The 18,635-nt window shown below is 34.0% G+C and overlaps 1 protein-coding gene across 1 annotated transcript in view; it reads left to right on the top strand.

Moving 5' to 3' along the window:
• Tnks (tankyrase) overlaps positions 1-18,635 on the top strand; it is a 163,741-nt gene that overhangs the window by 41,257 nt on the left and 103,849 nt on the right. Inside the window, exon 4 of the mRNA XM_010621890.3 lies at positions 15,636-15,731. Within this exon, the coding sequence (XP_010620192.1) occupies positions 15,636-15,731 (96 nt within the window). The remainder of the gene's footprint in view (positions 1-15,635; positions 15,732-18,635) is intronic.

Raw genomic sequence — 18,635 nt, 5'->3', positions numbered from 1 at the left:
ATATCTACGTGGGTTTGATTACAGAAACTAATAAAGTATTCTCTAAATAATGAAAAAAAGAATAAGATAAGACTATAAGAGCGAGAAGCAATTTAAATATGTTCAGGGACCATTTTCATCTCCAGAATTAGGATTATTTTGATGTTACATCATTGCCTTTTCTCTTTTACTTTCCTTTTTAGTTTTATTTTAGGATTCCCTATTTTTAATATTCATACAGAGATTTCTTTAACTGAAATACTGAATAGTTTCTTTGGTGTGAAAAACTATAATAGTACACAGGATCCTAATGAGATAATTAATAATGTGAAATAGTAAGTAAAGGGCAAAAGGTATAAGGAAAGTGGGAAGGGTGGGGGAAAGGTAATAAGGGAGAGGAAAAAAATATGAGAAACTGAAAAAAAGGAAATAAAGTGTTTGTATGGGGAGGGGAGGAGGGGGTGAAGGGAGGGCAGGGACAAGGGGAAAAAAATGAGAATTAAGACCTATTATGTAAAGGTACAAGATCCCAGTGATGAATGTAACTGTATTGTATACCTAGATTGTACCAATAAACTCAATAAAAAACAAAACAAAACAAAAATCTAAACCTTGACTTGCTAAAAAAACAAGACAAAAAAAAATCACATTGTGTATTTAGATATATGTTTGTTTTGGGCCACGCTTGAAAATTTCTAAACTTGCTATGGCACAGAGAGTCATGATTAGAGATAGAAAGCATATATTTTGTTTTCCATTTGGGCAGTTTTGAGTGTCGTCTGTTAAAAAAAAGATGCCTGAGTGTGAGAATTGAGGGAATAGGAGCAGAAATGCTCTGGTGAGTCCCCTAATCTAGCTTATCTCCTAACAACTGTGGGTTTATATCCCACAGTCATCTAACTGTGTTGAGCCTTAATTTCCTGTTTGTAAAATGGGCATCGTATATGCTGAATTAAGTTGTTATGCAAAACTAAATAACATCTAAAGCAAGCAGAGCCTTGGAAAATGCTTTTTTCCTTCAGTTCTTTTTCCCTTTAGGTGGCAACGGGAAGATGTTTGTGTAGATCCTTTTTGAATTCTGACATGAAGTGGACAGCAGGAAAAGCTTGCTGACTGGCTGTTGTTCCTGATGCAGCTCTTTGTTACCATCAGTACGAATTAGTATATGTCCTTTGTTTTATATCCTGTGTATTTTTGTAAATTTAATTGTGATTTGATAAAAACATGAATAAGTACTATCACCACCCTTGTTATTTCGGCTTTTTAATTAACTTAATGGAGGCCTTGTATATAACAAACATTTTCTTCACAAATATTTCAGTACGAAGAATAATAACTTCTACTGCTTCATTGTGACCAAATATAAAATGAAAGCTTAGTAATATTGAGTAAGTATGAACAGTGGTTAATGTTTCTAATTTTTATTTTATCATATGTTGTTTATTGAGTTTTTGAGATAGGATCTCTCTGTGTAGTTCAGGCTGGGCTTGAACTCTCTATGTAGTCTGCACTGCTCTTAAACTCATGGTGATTCTCCTGCTTTAGCCTCCTGAGTGCTGGGATTACAGGTGCACAACCACGTCTTAACTGGTTAATATTTTTAAAGCAAATCAGTTATGGATAAATAGTTCTTTTTCCAGCTGCCAGAAGGCATCATAGTTGCTTATTTCTGAACATTGTAACCCACTAGGAGTGAAAGGACAAAGAGCAGAGAAGGAATTTCATTATTAGAAGAAAAAGGCAGCTTTTGCCTCCTCCAAATTGAGAAAAGGGGCTGAGGTGGGATCTGAAATAGAATAGGACTGAATACTACCACTAAGAAAGTTGATGATAGAATAATTTATTATCTAAAATAAAAACAGCTGTTTTCTTAAACTATTTTATTAAATTACATATTTGTTTTTAACTAAATAATTTAACAATTTCCCAGAGAAAATGGGAAATCCTTGTTTATATTCTCTGCTCCCTTCAGATTCAAAGTACTACAGTGTGCTGAAATTTGAATCTGTTGAATCAGTTCTCAGAGGCATAGAAAAATAACACTAGTGGTATAATTTTTTGAGAAACTGAACTCCAAAGCAAAATATTATATAGATTTAATCTTGTTTTCCTTAGGGAATGTTTTTAAATGTTTTTAACCTTGTAACGTATTAAAACTGGCTTTACTTTCAGACACATAGGAAACTTGTCTATAATGCTGATAAAGTCCTTGAGGCCTTGAAAGAGGAGAGGTAGAGTGACAGTGTAGGGAAGGACTTAGGAAGGTGGGTGGAAGAGTCTCTGAAACAGGTCGGGAAGTACCTTTCACATGTCCTTGTCCCTTCACAGCTGAAGAGATTGTGTGAGCCTGTTATGAACTAAGGTGGTAAGATGGTAAAGATATTTATCTTAGTCCTTAGGACATTTCATTCAGCCGAATCTAGTTGAATATTAGAGAAAGTAATCTCCCTTAAATAAAAAGCATAAAACAACATTTGGTATGGCTCAGATTAATTTATTGTTCCTGGGGCTATTACCAATTTGGCCGTATTATATCAGTCCTGTATATACTTTTTTAGTAGTGTATACATGATCCTGTGAAAAGATCCTGACTTGGATGAAAACATATTTACTGAGTTCCAATTACACAGGTCAAACCCAGCTAATGATAAGTATCTATCTGTCTGTTTCTATCTATCTGTAGAGAGAGATTGTCACATTCCAATTTGCTAAGTTAGGTAACATTTTATAAAAGAAGCAGTGGAGATTGACAGTGGTGAAATAACATGCCCACGGTCAGACAGTTACCAAGTACAGAGTATTCTGGAATAAAACTCATGTTTGACTGACTCCCGGGACAGTACTTTTTAGCTTTTTCTGTTTTACATTTCCAAGAAAAAGTGCTGTTTTATATATGTTATGTGTGTGTGTGTGTGTGTGTGTGTGTGTGTGTGTATGTTGTTATAATGATTCTTGTGAGTATATATATTCCAGTGTCTACCTTACTTTGTAAAATAAATTATGATTTGAGTAAACAGATAATGCTGATTTCACAAATTTATTGTGGCTTGGCTTAACTCTGCAAAAATGATATAATTTTGTTTTGGATATAAAAATCTACAATATATACATACAGAATAATCTGTGTCTAAATTATCAAAGACATAGCATACCTTTTTAAAACTTGGATTTTTATGGTTATAAAAATATATTAGCAAAATTTAATTGGGGGGTGTTTTATTAAATTTATTCTGAAGTTTGATCGTAAAGATTTCAAGAGATACATTTAATTTATGAAACTGCAAAAGAAGAATTCTCCCATGTAAACCCAGTAAAATTTTATTCATTTGACCTAATTTTTATGAGTGAATACTGTACTTTTAATATCTTTCTAAGAAAATTGTTATGTACATATGCTTACAATAATCTGAGCACTTTAACAATGCTTGTTTCATCCCCTAGCGACCCTATGATATAGGTACTGTGATTGTCTCCTGGTTTATACTTAAGGGAATGGAAGCATAGGGAGGTAGAGAAGCTTCCTAGGCTTCTGGAACAAAATAGTAGCCAAATTGGGATTCTAGCTGGTATAGTCTGACTCTAATCTAGGTTCTTAATCATAGTTGTTATATTTGTTGTTAACCTTAACTGTGACATGGTGCCCTTAATAAATAAATCCAACAGAGTAGCAAGGGTCTTGACTTTTGTGGAAAAAAATTATTTTAAAGAAATGCAGAGTTATAGCCGGGCGTGGTGGTGCACACCTATAATCCCAGTACTCGGGAGGCTGAGGCAGGAGGATCGCTGTGAGTTCGAGACCAGCCTGGGCTACACAGTGAGTTTCAGAGCAGTCTGAACTACATAGTGAGACCCTGTCTCAAAAAAAACAAAACAAAACAACAACAAAAAAAGAAATGCAGAGTTTTTTTTTCCTAGTGAGATACATGGGGAAATGTTATAAATAAATATCCCTCTAATGAGGCATACAAAGGAAAATAGTTCACTGGTGAAATTAAGAAATATTTATCACAAAAATGCTGACTCCCAGATGTTGACAGAATTCTGAAATTTTAATCACTTGTATATTAAAAGGCTAAAACCAAAAATGTTTGACTAAAACTCTAGATCTTGGCAAAATAGAATTACTTCTTGACTATTTTAAGACTTAACACTTGTTTTTAGAGTCCGCTTTGTCATAGAATTTGTTGACTTAGTTCACATTAGACTTATTAATATTATCATCATGTTTAATATTATTCACTTGACAGGAAAAGCTATTCAATTTTAATCTATTGGGTACAAACTAATTACTTTGAACAGCAGGTTTTAGCATTGCTTTGGCAACTAGCATACATAAACATGATTTTTTTATCTGAAGAGAAGTATCACTCAAAAATATTTGTAATAAGCATCAAAATAATGTAAAATATATAAAACAAAATAAAATGTACAGGTCCCAGTTACTTCACCCTCTTAAAGATAGAATCACTACCTTTTGTGAACCGATCCATGTATGTTCTATATGTTCTAGAACCAGTTTTAAATTGAAGATGTGTTCCTGTAGTAGATATCCATTAAAGTATCTGCCTGATGGTCTTCTCTGAGAACTAATGCCTCTTCCTCTGTCACCATAGTTTATATTGAGCTTCTTCCTGCTTTTCTGGCCAAACACTTTAAAAGTCTAGAACCATACATTGAGCCAAGCTGGACCAAGGTCTCTTTAGTGAAAATTTGGAAATAAGAGTCGGTTAATACAGGTAAATGTGTTTGTATCTGAGAGGAATGGCTGGGAGACAAGGCTAGGTAGCAACAAGGTAAATTTTTTTGGACACATTTCTGCCTCTGCTTTTGACGGTTTACCTCTGTTAATCATGTTCCTATTGTTAAGGTAACTTATGTAGTTTGTATTCCTCATAATTTAAAAAAGTCTATTTGATAAAATCAATGTTTAAAGAATGTTTATAGACCATAATATCATCTTAAATTTAGAAGGATCCTTAGAGATCATTTTTTTAGTGTTCACTATTACTATCGTCCCTTTAAACTTATTTACCATTTATTATTTCAGTGTACTATTATTACTATTATTTTTATGCTGTTAAATTACACGAATCTTTTCAAATGTACTATAACTTACAAAAAATCCTGATTAATATTAGAGTTTCAGAGATGAGAAGTATAGACCTTCAGGAATATTATTAAGCATCTTATAAGAGGTAGGAACTCCTCACTGTCGAGTATATGTACCAAGAAAAGTCACGATGAAGGCCAGAGCCTGGCTGCTTGGGCTGGCAAAGATGCCACAAGCTACTTTAGCTTATAGCTTACATGGACTGTAAAAAGGAGGATAAGCTGAAGGTGCCAGGTCCTTGTTTCTTGTACCATAGAACAAAAAGTATTACACTGAAAGAAAATGGGCCAAATGACTATATTAAAAGTTGTAGATAACCAGTTTTTTGTTTGTTTGTTTTAGTTTATTGGTACTTTTTAAGTATACAGTACAGTTACATTCATTATTGGGATCTTGTACCTTTACATGACAGGTCTTGGTTCTCATTTTTTCCCCTTATCTCTGCCCTCTCTTCACCCCCTCCTCCCTTCCCTATTTACAAATACTTTATTTCCATTTTTTCATTTTCTCATGTTGTTTTTTTCTTTTCCCTTATTACCTTTCCCCTACCCTTCCCATTTCCCCTGCACCATTAGCCCTTTTCTTCCTATTTCACAGTCAGTTATATCATTAGGATTTTATGTACCATTATAGTTTTTCACACCAGAGAAACTATTCGGTATTTACACATGTATGACTTATTTATTTCACTTAGGAGTATTTCCTCAATATTTATCTATTTTCCTATGAATAACTAATTTCTCATTGTTTGTGGCTGAGTAATATTCCATTTTATAGAAAACCACATCTTTATCCAGTCTGCAACTGATGGACAAGTGGGCTGTTTCCCTATGCCAATGTCTTTGAGAGTTTTGCCTAACTTATCTTCCACAAGTTTAGAGTTTCTGTTTTAATTTAACCCACTTGGATTTTAGTTTAGTGAATGGTGAAAGATAAGGGTCTAGTTTTAATCTCTGGCAGGTTGAAATCCAGTTTTTCCAACACAATTTATTAAAGAGGCTATCTTTCTCCACTGAGGATGGTTGGCTCCTTTGTCAAAAATGAGGTAGCTGAGTACGTCTGGAGTTATTTCTGTATCTTCCAAGAGATAACTAATTTTTGAAGAAGCAGAATGACTAGGATGACACAGAAAGCCCCGTGTGTCCTTAGAAGTGGGAATTAATGCCCTGACTCCTAACACCGTTCTATCTTCTCTTCCTCCAGAGGATCACAAGGCTTTGAACCTTGTGATTGAACTTGGATTAACTGCCATTTACCTATTTTATCTGTGAATTCTGGATTCACAAGGAAGGGTTTCCAAGGCACAGTGGTAGAGTCATCACTGAACACATGACAACAAAGAATTAGCTGGTCCAAAATGTCAGAGGCTCCAAAGTAGAAAATCTGTACTGGAATAGCATTGTTCAATAAAAATACAATGCCAGACACAAATGTAATTTTAATTTTCTAATAGCTATGTTAAAAGAAATGCATGATTTAATAATATGTTTTCTTTAACACAATTTATTCAAACTGTTTCAGTGAATTTCTAAATACTTTTCAAAGTTTCTGAAATCTGTTCTATATTTTATACTTTAAGCGCATCTCAGGTAACAATAAAATTTTCTTGATCTGTATTTGGATTTTATAAAATTTGCTGTTGAAAAAGTAGATTCACATACCTGATGTTACAAACATGCTAAACATGTCCCAGCAGCTGAACCATCAATTCTTAAATTTAAATTAATGAAAATTAAATGCAAGCAAGAAATCAGATCATCATTCTCTATAGACATATTTCAAAGACTCAGTGGTCACGTGTAGATATGGGCAATCACATTGGACAGAGTAGATCTAGAACCCTGGGTAATTTTTATTTTATGCCTAAAGAGACCAAGCTGGGACTACTTACCCTTTGATTCAAAACTTCTCTGCTTAAACCTAACTGGATTTCCTCTGTGTTACACTAGAATACTTGTTCTTTAATCTCTATTGTAGAGAGTTTTATAAGTGGGTCATAGTAGGCTATGCATTATGTAATGAGGTACTCATGTTCCTCCAAGGATATTAAGATGAAAGAAGCTTACTTCACTCAATGATTGTCACTAATTATTCAGTACAGAAGATACCATTGAGCGTCAAAGAAATGTTTATCTCATATTCTCAAGAGAAACTTGCTTATTAGCAGTAGTATATTGAGAGGGAATAGAACTGATCATTCTTTTTTATGTCTCAAATTTAATTTGGCTTATACAGTGTTTATGTCCTATAAATGCTAGAATTGGAAGAATTTAGATGAATATTCAGAGGTTGAAACTGTGTTGTGAAATAAGTGGATCTTAATCATTGGAAAGGCTTCTGAAAAGAAATGCAAAAATAAAATGTTTTTTAAATGAAAAATTTCACACACGAGTTATTTTGATTTGGCTTATCAGACCTAAACCTTGTATGTCTTGGTTGCAGGATAGTACTGTATCTACTTCACTTCCATTTATTTAAAATATTTTCAATAGAATAATTTAATTGATTTATTTTGAACGTATACATAGGAACAAATATAATCTCTGCCTGACATACATGTATTATAGCATATGTGTTAAGGTAAGTTCAGAAATTAATTTTCAGTGTAGTTAATATACTGTTTACTAACTTGCATGCTTTATTGAGTTTCACCTACTTCCTTGTAGTTCTTTGTGATTCATATATGAAAAATTTTTTTTCTACCTGATCAGTTTATCCTGTTTGGGCTTTTTTCCCTTTCCCTAGCACTAGTTATTGAATCCAGGGCCTTCGCACTGAGCTCCATGTTTATAGAATGTTAGACCATCTAATTACATACTCTAGCTGGGTCAAATGGAACCTCTAGTTTTAGTTTTTTGAAGAATCTCCATACTGATTTCCACAGTGGTTGAATAAGTCTACACTCCAACCAGCAGTGGAGAAGGGTTCCTTTTTCCCCACAGCCCAACCAACATTTGTTATTATTTCTTGATAACAGCCATGCTTTCTGGAGTGAGATGAAATCTCAGTGTTGTTTTAATTTGTATCTCTGCAATGATCAGTGATGTTGATCTTTTTAAATATATTTATTTGCTGTTTATATTTATTTCTTCATCTGAGAAGTGCCTATTCATTTCAGATGCCCACTTTTGGATTGGTTCTTTATATTTGGGGGCTCTGATATTTTTGAGTTCTTTATATAGTCTAGATATTAGTCCTTTGAGGAACAGCTGGCAAAAAATTTTTCCCACTCTGTGGGTTGTCTCTTCACTCTGTTGGTGGTTTCTTTTGCTGCGTAAAATGTGTTTGAGATCCCAGTTGTTGATTCTTTGTAATATTTCATATCAGATCAGGGCTTTGTTCATAAAGTCTTTGCCTGCACCTATATCTTGAAGAGTTCTACTGATAATGAATATTAATTTGGAATTTCACACAGGCAGATGAAAATGTTTCAGAATTCTTATTTTTGCTTGAAGGCCTATATTTTATCATTGTCATCTAAAAAAATATGTCTGCAAAATATCCCACTCTGAATAACAGTTTTTCTGTCAAGTATCTTTTGACATTAAATGATGCTTCATAACAAAAAGTGGTTGATTAGTTTAGCTTACAGTTTGTATAACCTCTTAAGTCCTTTTCTTGAAACAAACATTGTACTTTGAAATACATTAGAAGTCTTTTATGTGTACATTCTAATTCTTCTAGTTCTTCACAAAGGTCAAGAATTGACCAAAGTATTAATTTTTACTCTTTCATCAAGTACATGTGAAATCACAACTCCCTTTTTAAACTGCAGATACATTCTAAGGAAGCATTTAGAACGTTTTGGTGGCCCTGCCTTGATATTTGCTGTTTCAGGCAATTTCATCCTCTGTTGCTTTTGCACCATTAGTATAAATGTTAATACTATGAAACAAGGGAATAGTATTTTAATATTATTATGAAAGTAGTTTTGGCCTTGTAGACCCCCAACTGTCCTAGAGTATGGTGCTTATTCATAACTAAAGTGACCTTTCTGTCTCTAGCTGTATCCTTGGGTTAATGAGGTTTGTAGATTCTCTTAACTTTGTCAAGGCCAGAATTTCTGTTTCTTAGTACTGCTCTTCTCCCAGCATCTTGGTTCTCTTAATTGTTTAATGTTTTCTAACCACAGTAGCTACTAATGAGGAAGCCCTGGTTGGTCTGTACCAAGACTACTTTCTACTTTATGTTCATCCTGAGGTACAAACCTTAAGGTATGGGGAGAATCTTTGTTACATTCCTTACTTTGGGGAAGTCTCCTTTTATTGCTGTTAGTTTGCCCCAAGAGACAGTGGAAAAACAGTTGACAGTATTATAATTCAGTAATTTTCTTCAGAAAAATGTTGGCTTCCATATATGTCTACCTTCTAGATTACTTTTTCTTTTCAGTTTTCTATTGTAATTTTTTAACTGTCTCCTTAGCTTAGATGATCTTAGGAAGTTGCATTTTTGTTCGAAAGCTTGTTCTAGTCATTGTTACCAAGGGAGGTCTAAATAAGCTAGTCTGCCATTACTAAAAACTGAAAAGTTGTGTCGTATAAATTCTGATTTATATTCAGTAAGTCATACTGCTGTTTTTATTTGTTGAATTTTCATGTTTACTGCAATAATTACTTTAATTTTTATATTGTTAGTGGTAAGTTAACTTTTGATGAAAAGCATTAGCTTGGCCATTTTCATGCTATAATACGTAAAGTTTCTTGAATGAAAAGATAATTTTAGAACTACGTATAATATGTAAATATGGACAGTATTATAATGGAATAACTTAGGACATTATATAGTATTATACCAATATAATATTGAACAAACTGAGCATGGTGGTGCATGCCTGCAATCCCTACAGTCCGAGGACACTGAGGCAAAAGGAACACTGTGTGTTCGAGGCCAGCCTGGGCTACAAAGCAAGACCCTGTCTCAAAAAATAAACAAAACAATAACAACAAAAATTAGATGTTTCCAGACAAGAAACTCTGAGTAGGTACTAATAATGGGATATATCATATATTTCAGTTAAAAAATAGTTTGTCTCCTAAAGCCTGCCTGTATTGAAGGTTTTCAGTTAAAATTTGATCCTTTGTAAAAATTGAAAATTTTTGTTTGCTTATAGATTTGAAGAAATCTAGTCTTTGTATGATTCAGTTTTTGAGACTCGATGTAATAAGTGACTATCTCTGTACTATAAATAGTTTTAGACTTTTTAACATAGCTCTAAATTCACATAAACAGAATTTGTAACATTTTTTATAGTGATTTTATTTATTTATTTATTTACTTACTTACATATTGCCACTTAAAGTGAAATCTTACCAAAACACCTTTGATTTTTATTTCAAAAGATTTACTGCATTTTTAGTCTGGAAAATTCATATTGTTCCTATTTCCTCTGTCTTAAATCAGTTAACAATACCTCAAGTTAGATATACTTTACCATACTGGCATTTTGTATTTTTGTAGAAATTTGACAGATTGTGGCTTTCCATAAATGTGGAAGGTTGTTTTGGTTATTTGAAAGAATTAAAATTATGCAAATGCTGAAATTTAATACTTTGAAGTAATGAAATGAAACAATATAGCTGAATGCAGTGTACTGCAGCTGAATGCCTGTGTGCTAGAAATGAGAAGGTCACATCCTTGTTGGCGTAGCATGTTTATAAATGGTGTTTTAAAACTGTGACGATCCTATCTTACTTTTGACTGTCTTATTGTTATGCCAGTTGCTGTGTTTTTTTCATCCTACTTTCTTCAAAAGGAGACAGAATAGATGAGATTTCAGTGGAATGATTGGCATCAAGGCATTGAGATTTGTAGTTGATACTGTCCCAGTTTATTAAAAATAAGATAAGAGAATTTTGACTGGAACTGTAGTACTCTTGAATTTATGTACTGGATGTTGCTCAGATTTGGGTGTTCTTGTTTTCATTTCAAACCTTACTTGGTATATTGTTTGTGTATTTTGGAGAACTTTGCTTTTGATATCTGTGTTATATAAGAAGAATCTGTTGTATATTAGTGTGTTGTCAATGAATGTTGATAAAAGACGTTTCTAATTTTATTACATATTAATCACCTTTTAGTTTTCCCCTTTGGTGGCTCAGAACTTTGAAAGCAAATTTGAAGCATTACCTTGAATCTTGAATGGACCACTTCAAATGCAATCTGGCATTCGTGAAGACTGCCATTGTTGTTTGCTGGTTATACACCATTCTTCTGGCATCAGAAAACAGTCCTGCACAAATCCCCACATTACAGCAAAAGCAGTATCAGAGGCTTAAGACCTCACCCCAGATACCTGGAGACTACCTGTCCTCTGCCTAAGTTCTTTACTTGATGCACCTGGAATGTGAAGCCTGGGCACAGTGTTTTTCTTAATTTGTCCACTGCAGAGGGCCAGGATTTTTTCCTTCCCTGATAATATTATAAAGAATAAATATAAATGGGAAAACAATTCAATGACATAGTTCTAAATGCTTGCTGTCAATTTCTGTATGTGTTTCAATGCAGATGGATTACAGACAATTTTGGGACCAGAATAGTCCATATATGACACTTTGAGTACACTGCCCAGGGGTTAGCACACCCTGGCTCAGAGGCCAACCTTCTGCTTTTGTATGGCCTGCAAACGAAGAATTGCTACTATGTTTTAAAATGGATTTTGAAACTCTGAACACATGAAAATTATATAAAATTCATATTTCAGTGTCCTTAAGTTTTATTGGAACAAATCTGTGCTTATTCATTATTGTCTGTGGCTACCCTTTTTTATTTATTTGTTTATTTTAAGACAGTATCTCACTATGTAGTTCAGACTGCCCTGGAACTCACTGTGTAGCCCAGGCTGGTCTTGAACTCACAGCAATCCCCCTGCCTCAGCCTCCTTCCTGAGTGCTGGGATTACAGGTGTGCGCCACCATGCCTGGCTTTGTGGCTGTTTTTATACTATAATGATAGGTAGTGTCAAGGCATTGTTGAATAGTTGGAAACACAGTAGGATCCATGAGGCCTAAATAGCTTCTATTTGGTCCTTTACAGAAAAAAAGATGGCTTACTTCTACCCTAAAACAAAGCACATAATTAATAATTATTTGTGCAGTTGAGAGTAAAACAGGGTGGGGTGTTTGAAAATGTGTTTTAAATATTTAAATATTGGTAGCTAATAGGTACCATCAAAGTTAAAGTTCAGCTGCTTTGCATACCACCTTATGTTTTTGTTTTTGTTTTTTTGTACCAGGGATCAAACTCGGGTCCTTTGCTTGCAAGGCAGGTGGCAGAACCACTGAGCTAAATCCCTGGCCCACCACCTTATGTTTTCATTTTAATTTTTCCAGCAATCCTGTATCTAACTTTTAGGAAAGTTAGATAAATTTAGACTCATACTAGTCTCATTGCAGGTACTTTTATGTCTTCTAAAACTCTTAATCTACTGCATTTTTTTAAATTTATATTTGGTGAATTTAAAATGGTTAAATATTTTCTACCATAGATTTGATTATCATAAATATTATCATAAATGATTTTACTCTGCAGTGAATATGCTTATGTCTTCAGGTTCAATGAAAGATATGTATGACCTCAAAGTATTTAAGAAACATTTCAAAAGGATTACTCTTTTAAAAGTCACCTAAAACAAAGCTGCAGCTAAACTAATGGCAGATCTGTATTACAAAATAGGAAAGCTATAATAGGTAAAATACTGACCATAACAAGAAGGATTGAGGTTTTGGGTGACTTTGGTGGAGTAGTTGAGTTTTTGGTACTTTTCTTCTACTATTCTTTAAAAGCTGCTGTATGAACTGGGTGCAGTGGTACATCCTATGATCCCAGCATTCTGGAAAGCTGAGACAGGAAGATTTCAAGTTCAAGCCCAGCCTGGACCATTTAGCAAGTCCCTGTCCCATAATAAAGAATTTTTAAAAGAGTGGGAATATAGCTTAGTGGGAAGACCCTGAGTTTAATCCCCAGTATTACAAAAACAAAAAAGCTGCAGTGTGAAAGTTCCCATCATATAGTTGTCAAATTCTAAAAAAAATTTCCTTTTACTCTCACATGCAACTAAAAAATATACTTTTCATGGTAGCTATTACTTCTTTTGTTTTCCTACCATTTTCATGTGATTACTCTGCAACTACATATAGTTATCAGCTTTCATTTGATTCTTCAGTCTGCTTTATGATAATCTTTACAAACTAGATCTTCACATCAGAATTTCCTACTGAAATCAAAAATAAGTGTTCTTGCAAATGCCTTATCTATAGTGATCACGATTTGTATTCTGGTACTTACTATCATTCTTTTTAATCCTTGCATTTACAAACATCTGGAAAATAAATATGTTCATTGTTTATATTCAAGAATAAAATATAAGGACGGGGGGTGCAGCTCTGTGGAAGAATGTGTGCTTATCATGCACAAGGCCTTAGGTTTAATCCCCAAAACCCAGAAAAAAAACTTTAAATAATACATAGTAATCTCCTTTATCTGTGGGGTATAAAGACCCACAGTACTTGCCTAACACCACAGATACTACTAAATCTTTTATAGACTATATACTTTTTTCCTGTATGCACAAATCTATGATAGTTTATAGATTTGGCACAGTAAGAGATTAACAGCAATGACCAATAAATATTAATGATAGTTGTTTTGAGTGTGATTGCTTTGTATCTCGTAGTTCAGAAGTGCCATTGCAAAACCAGCATGGATTTCTTTTTCCCCTCTTCACTATTTCATGGATAGAGGATTTGTTCTTACCGTGGATCCAAGCAACCTTGCATATCATAAGAGTTTTTTCTTTACTTATTGAGAACTTTTACCTTTTCACTTGAAGTACTTGACAGGTTCTCTTTTGGCATATCTAATTGTAAGCATCACTACTTTTATGCTTTGGGCCCATTATTGAACAAAATTACTGTTACTCTAACATAAGCACTGTAATACCTTTATAATTGATCTGATAACTGAGATGATTATTGTGACAGTAGGATATACAGCATAGACACACCAGAAAGAAGGCATGATTCGTGTCCCTTATGAACAAAGCAGGACTGTGTTAAATTTCATCATGCTACTCAGAGTGGCACACAGTTTAAAACTTAAGATTTGTTTATTTTGAAATTTTCGGCTTAATATTTTCTGACTGGTTGGCTGCAGGCATGTAAAATTGCAGAAAGCAGGACTGCAGGTAAGGGAAGACTACTGTAGAAAGATCTCACTGCATCTTCTCAAGCCACAGCTGATTGTAATGTCCCTCATCCAAAACTGCTCAACAGCTAAGATGAAAATGTGAGGCTTACTAAGGGAAGTGGCTCAAAACTTATAATCAAACTGTTTATTTAAATAACATTTTAATACCTAGTTGAGTATACCTTATGTCAAGTTCTTGGGACCAGAAATGTTTTAGTTTTTGTAAAATTTGCATACATGTAATAAGATATGTTTGGATTGTGATCCAAATCCAAACACGAAATTGATTTTTGTTTTATAGATATTCTATACACATAGCCCAAAGGCTGTTTTATATATTTTTAGTGCACCTCTGTTTTGGCTCTGACCCATCACATGGGGTCAGGTATGGAGTTTTCTACTTGTGACATCATGTAGATGCTCAAAGTTTCACATTTTGGACAATTTTGGATTTTGGGGCAAGAATACTTTATTTATTAGTTTATTCATTGGTTGGGTAGCAGTACAGCAACAACCCAACCCCTACAGACACCCCTGATGGGGCTAAGAAATATTGTGGATTAATAAAGTGTTACGTCTGGATATTGCTTTAAAAATGATTTTCTCCTCTGTAGGAGCCTCTAGAAGAATTCTCTGTAGGTATACCCAAGACAGTGTGTGTTACATACTTTCTTTAGTGTCTATTTCTGTTACGGCGAACCTGTCCGTTGTTGCACACGTGCCATAGGTGTGCCACCACTGATCTATTTCATTTTAGTGATTGAGTTTCTGTTTCTACAAATTTTTGATGGAAAATTTGTTATAGAAGAGAGTTCTTTTTTGCAACCTAACTGCAGAGGAGCAGAGTTGCATGCATTCCTGTGTCTGTTAAACTCACAGTGAGTTTCATGTGTAAGTGGTCACCCACTAAAAGGCTTGCACAGTGCTACAACTATTCTGAGGACAGGAAGCGTTTGGAAATTGAGCAGTAAAGCAGCAGCAGCAGCAACCAGCCACAGTGGTAGTAAAGACAGGGCAGGCTTACACTTAGCATATTTCACAGTGTGAGCCAGTGAGCACATAGCTTCCCTTACGGCTGCCTGAGGGAGGCAAACCAAAACTGTATATTGCAAGAATTTTCTAGTTTCGTGTTTATGATGTCAAGTCATGTGATAACACTGTACTATAAGTTGCCAACTTTGCTTTACTCTGGAGTAAAGATCAGTTGCTGCAGTGCCTTTTTTCTTGTTTTCTCTCTCTTTTTCTTGAAAGAGAAAAAATTGTGCAATGTATGTTTATGCCTACACCATGCCGAGGCGACACTTACCAGTAAATAATCTCTGTATCCCGGAGGTAAGATACTGTTTCTGCTTTCCCTGCACAGTGCTGCTGCAGCACGGAGCTGATCCAAACATTCGGAACACTGATGGGAAATCAGCCCTGGACCTGGCAGATCCTTCAGCAAAAGCTGTCCTTACAGGTAAGAAAATAGCTACCAAATTGTTTTTATCTATGGAACTACAAGCCTGATTTTATAAAATCTTTATACACTGAGTTTTTTTTCCTCTGATGAAACTATATATGTCATTAACTACTACTTTATTATTGATTGGGTATCTGTCTTATTAACTGCTGTGCTGTCATAAGCAATAGGATTGCTCATTCTACTTAGAGCATTAAATCAAAGCATGTTATTTACTCATATTTTATGGTTTGTATCATAATGTTCTTAAACCTCTTCCTCTTCATTGTTTCTTTTTAAGACCTTTACTATTGAGCAGGCAAGGGCATTTGTATTACTATAAAAGTAGTTTTGATTGGAAGGGCAACCTGCTGCCTGTTCCTTGGATCGATGGATCAATAGTTAAATAAAATAATAGTGCTGCTTCTCCCCTTCTAGCCGCTTTATATTTTCACAAGATGTTGTCAGTTTTACCGTGATAGCCAGATTATTTTTAACTGGGGCACTGTTATCTTTTTACTTTAGATAATGCAGATTTTGGTATTAAGTATTAGTTTTACTGAAGCAAATGCCAAGAACATCAAAGGAAATGCTAGACTAGAAAAGACCTCCCATAATAATATAGAAAATGTTATAACTGTTATGATTTTGAGCAACTGTTTTCATTGATCCTCATAGTCATAATGCTGCATTGGATCTATTTTTGTTTTTATTCTTAGCATCTGAGTCCTGCTGCCTTTGCCCTCTTTCACTTAACTAACCTGTGTAATTTGGAGCCTCTGTCACTGCAGTGCTAACTGTATTGTTTAATTACCTTTTAAATTTGCCCTGTTTGAAAAAAATGAATCTTTTGTTCCTACTTAAGTTTTAGAGTCTATACTATGCATTTTAAACAAAGATTCTGAGGTGAATGGAAAATGTTTATATACAGAAATATTTGAAAAAAATATAGAATTTTGCTTAATAAAGATAAGTTCCCCCTGTGCTTAAATTAATGTAATCACTGCTAAATTAAGTAATATAATTTTTCTGAATTAATAAAAGTTTAAGTGAATTCAGTTGCTGAATCAAAATAACATATACTTGAAGAGTAAATCAGTATAGATAAGAAATTTAGATTTACAATTTACAATTTAAATAATAGTCTTAGGCCTGCTTAGGTTCCTGCAGGATTTCTTCAGTCTCTTAACAAAACTATAGCAACAATAGCAGCTGACCAAAGGAGGAAGACAGTTGGTAGACTCAGAGGTACAGTGTATTATAAGTGCTGAGCAAGACCGTCTCTTTATTCTGTGTCCTCCCTCTGACCTTTCCTCTTCTCAGAGCTCTCAGTGCCTGCCTGTCCATTTGCTAGATTCAATTAATGCATCACTGCTTTTAGATCCGCTTTTATTTTTTAAAACACAAAGTTTAAATGTAAGTTATTACAAATGAAGACCTATCTCTTAATTTGTAATGAATTTCAGGGAAGATTATGTTGGGAAAGAGCTTTGGCATAATCACTCAGGGATACTGACGATTCCTGGAGGGCAGATACTGTGACTATTAAAATTGATTTGAAAATCATCTAGTACTTTGTTTAGATAGGAAGATATTAAATTCTTTGTGGTCATAATACTGATTTTCCTAATTGTTCTTTTCTAGAATGTCTACTCTTAGAAATGATATATAATTTCTTGGATCTGATTTAAAAGAAAAATAAAGTCTACTAGTAATAATTTTGTTGGAAACATAAATTGTTTCTACTTATATATTCATTTTATATAGTATGTTGAAATAACACTTTGATGAACTATATTCTACAATGTTTTTCTACCCATACAGGTTTTCTACTAACAGTTCTTCCCAGTGGAATTATGTTATTATATCCAAAGCAAAATTATATAGATTAAGCATTAATTAAAAAGGTGGTGTTAAGGGCCAGGGATTTAGCTCAGTGGTACCATCTGTGCCTGCCTTGGAAGCACAAGGTCCTGAGTTTGATCCCTGATACTGAAAAATAAATAAATAAAAAGGGGGGTTAGTCTGGGGTTGTAACTCAAAAGTAGAATACTTGTCTGGTATGTTTGAAGTCCTAGGTTTGATCCTTGACACCACAAAAGCAAATTTAAAAGGGGAGGTGTTACCTTTTTTTTTTAATTTTATTGAGTTTCTTGGTACATTTTAGGGATACAGTACAGTTACATTCATTGTTGGGATAATGTACCTCTACATGGCAAGTCTTGATTCTCATTTTTTTCCCCTTACCTCTGCCCTCCCTTCACCCCCTCCAAGGGGAGGTGTTACCTTTTAAGAGTACTGTCTAAATTCAGAGTTAATAAACATTATTCTAAGTGATTTTGTGGGAAGAGGGGTGCAGTTGTAGTAACATCAAAGTTTTTGTTCTTAAATATTTTTTCTTTGAAAATTTGCTTGCTGAAATCTCTCTAACATACCATCATTTATGGTACTACGTTGGTATATTAGCCAGAACTAGTACAGGTATTCTGTTTTCTTTAAAGAAAATTAACAAAGTGAAAATTTCTTTTTACAGAACACTTTAAAGTATGTGCTTGATTAATGCTTTCTTATACAAAAAGAATGCATGGAATTGCACAGCACTATACAGAGCAACATAAACCTTTAGTTTTACTGTTAAAGGACTGTATCATGCAGCTATTTGCTTTGGATCATGCTATGAGGCATTTAAAGTGAATTCTTAATTGGAGAGACTGCTGAAACTCTCTGTTAAATTATTGTCTAAGTAGATGATATGTTTAGAAATCTTGAGTTTTTTGGGAAAATGTTGCTAATGACTTTGATATTTTAAGTAATCAACTAAAGAACTTGGAAATGTTTGGGGATTTTTTGTTCACATTTTTAAAAGTGAAGAGTCTAAAAGATCCTGTGTAAATTTTATTGAAGTGCTTTGATATATTATGA

This window comes from Fukomys damarensis, unplaced genomic scaffold (genome assembly GCF_012274545.1).
Source record: "Fukomys damarensis isolate Sample0158 unplaced genomic scaffold, DMR_v1.0_HiC HiC_scaffold_18, whole genome shotgun sequence".
NCBI lineage: Eukaryota > Metazoa > Chordata > Mammalia > Rodentia > Bathyergidae > Fukomys > Fukomys damarensis.
This window is presented reverse-complemented; position numbering and strand designations above follow the sequence as displayed.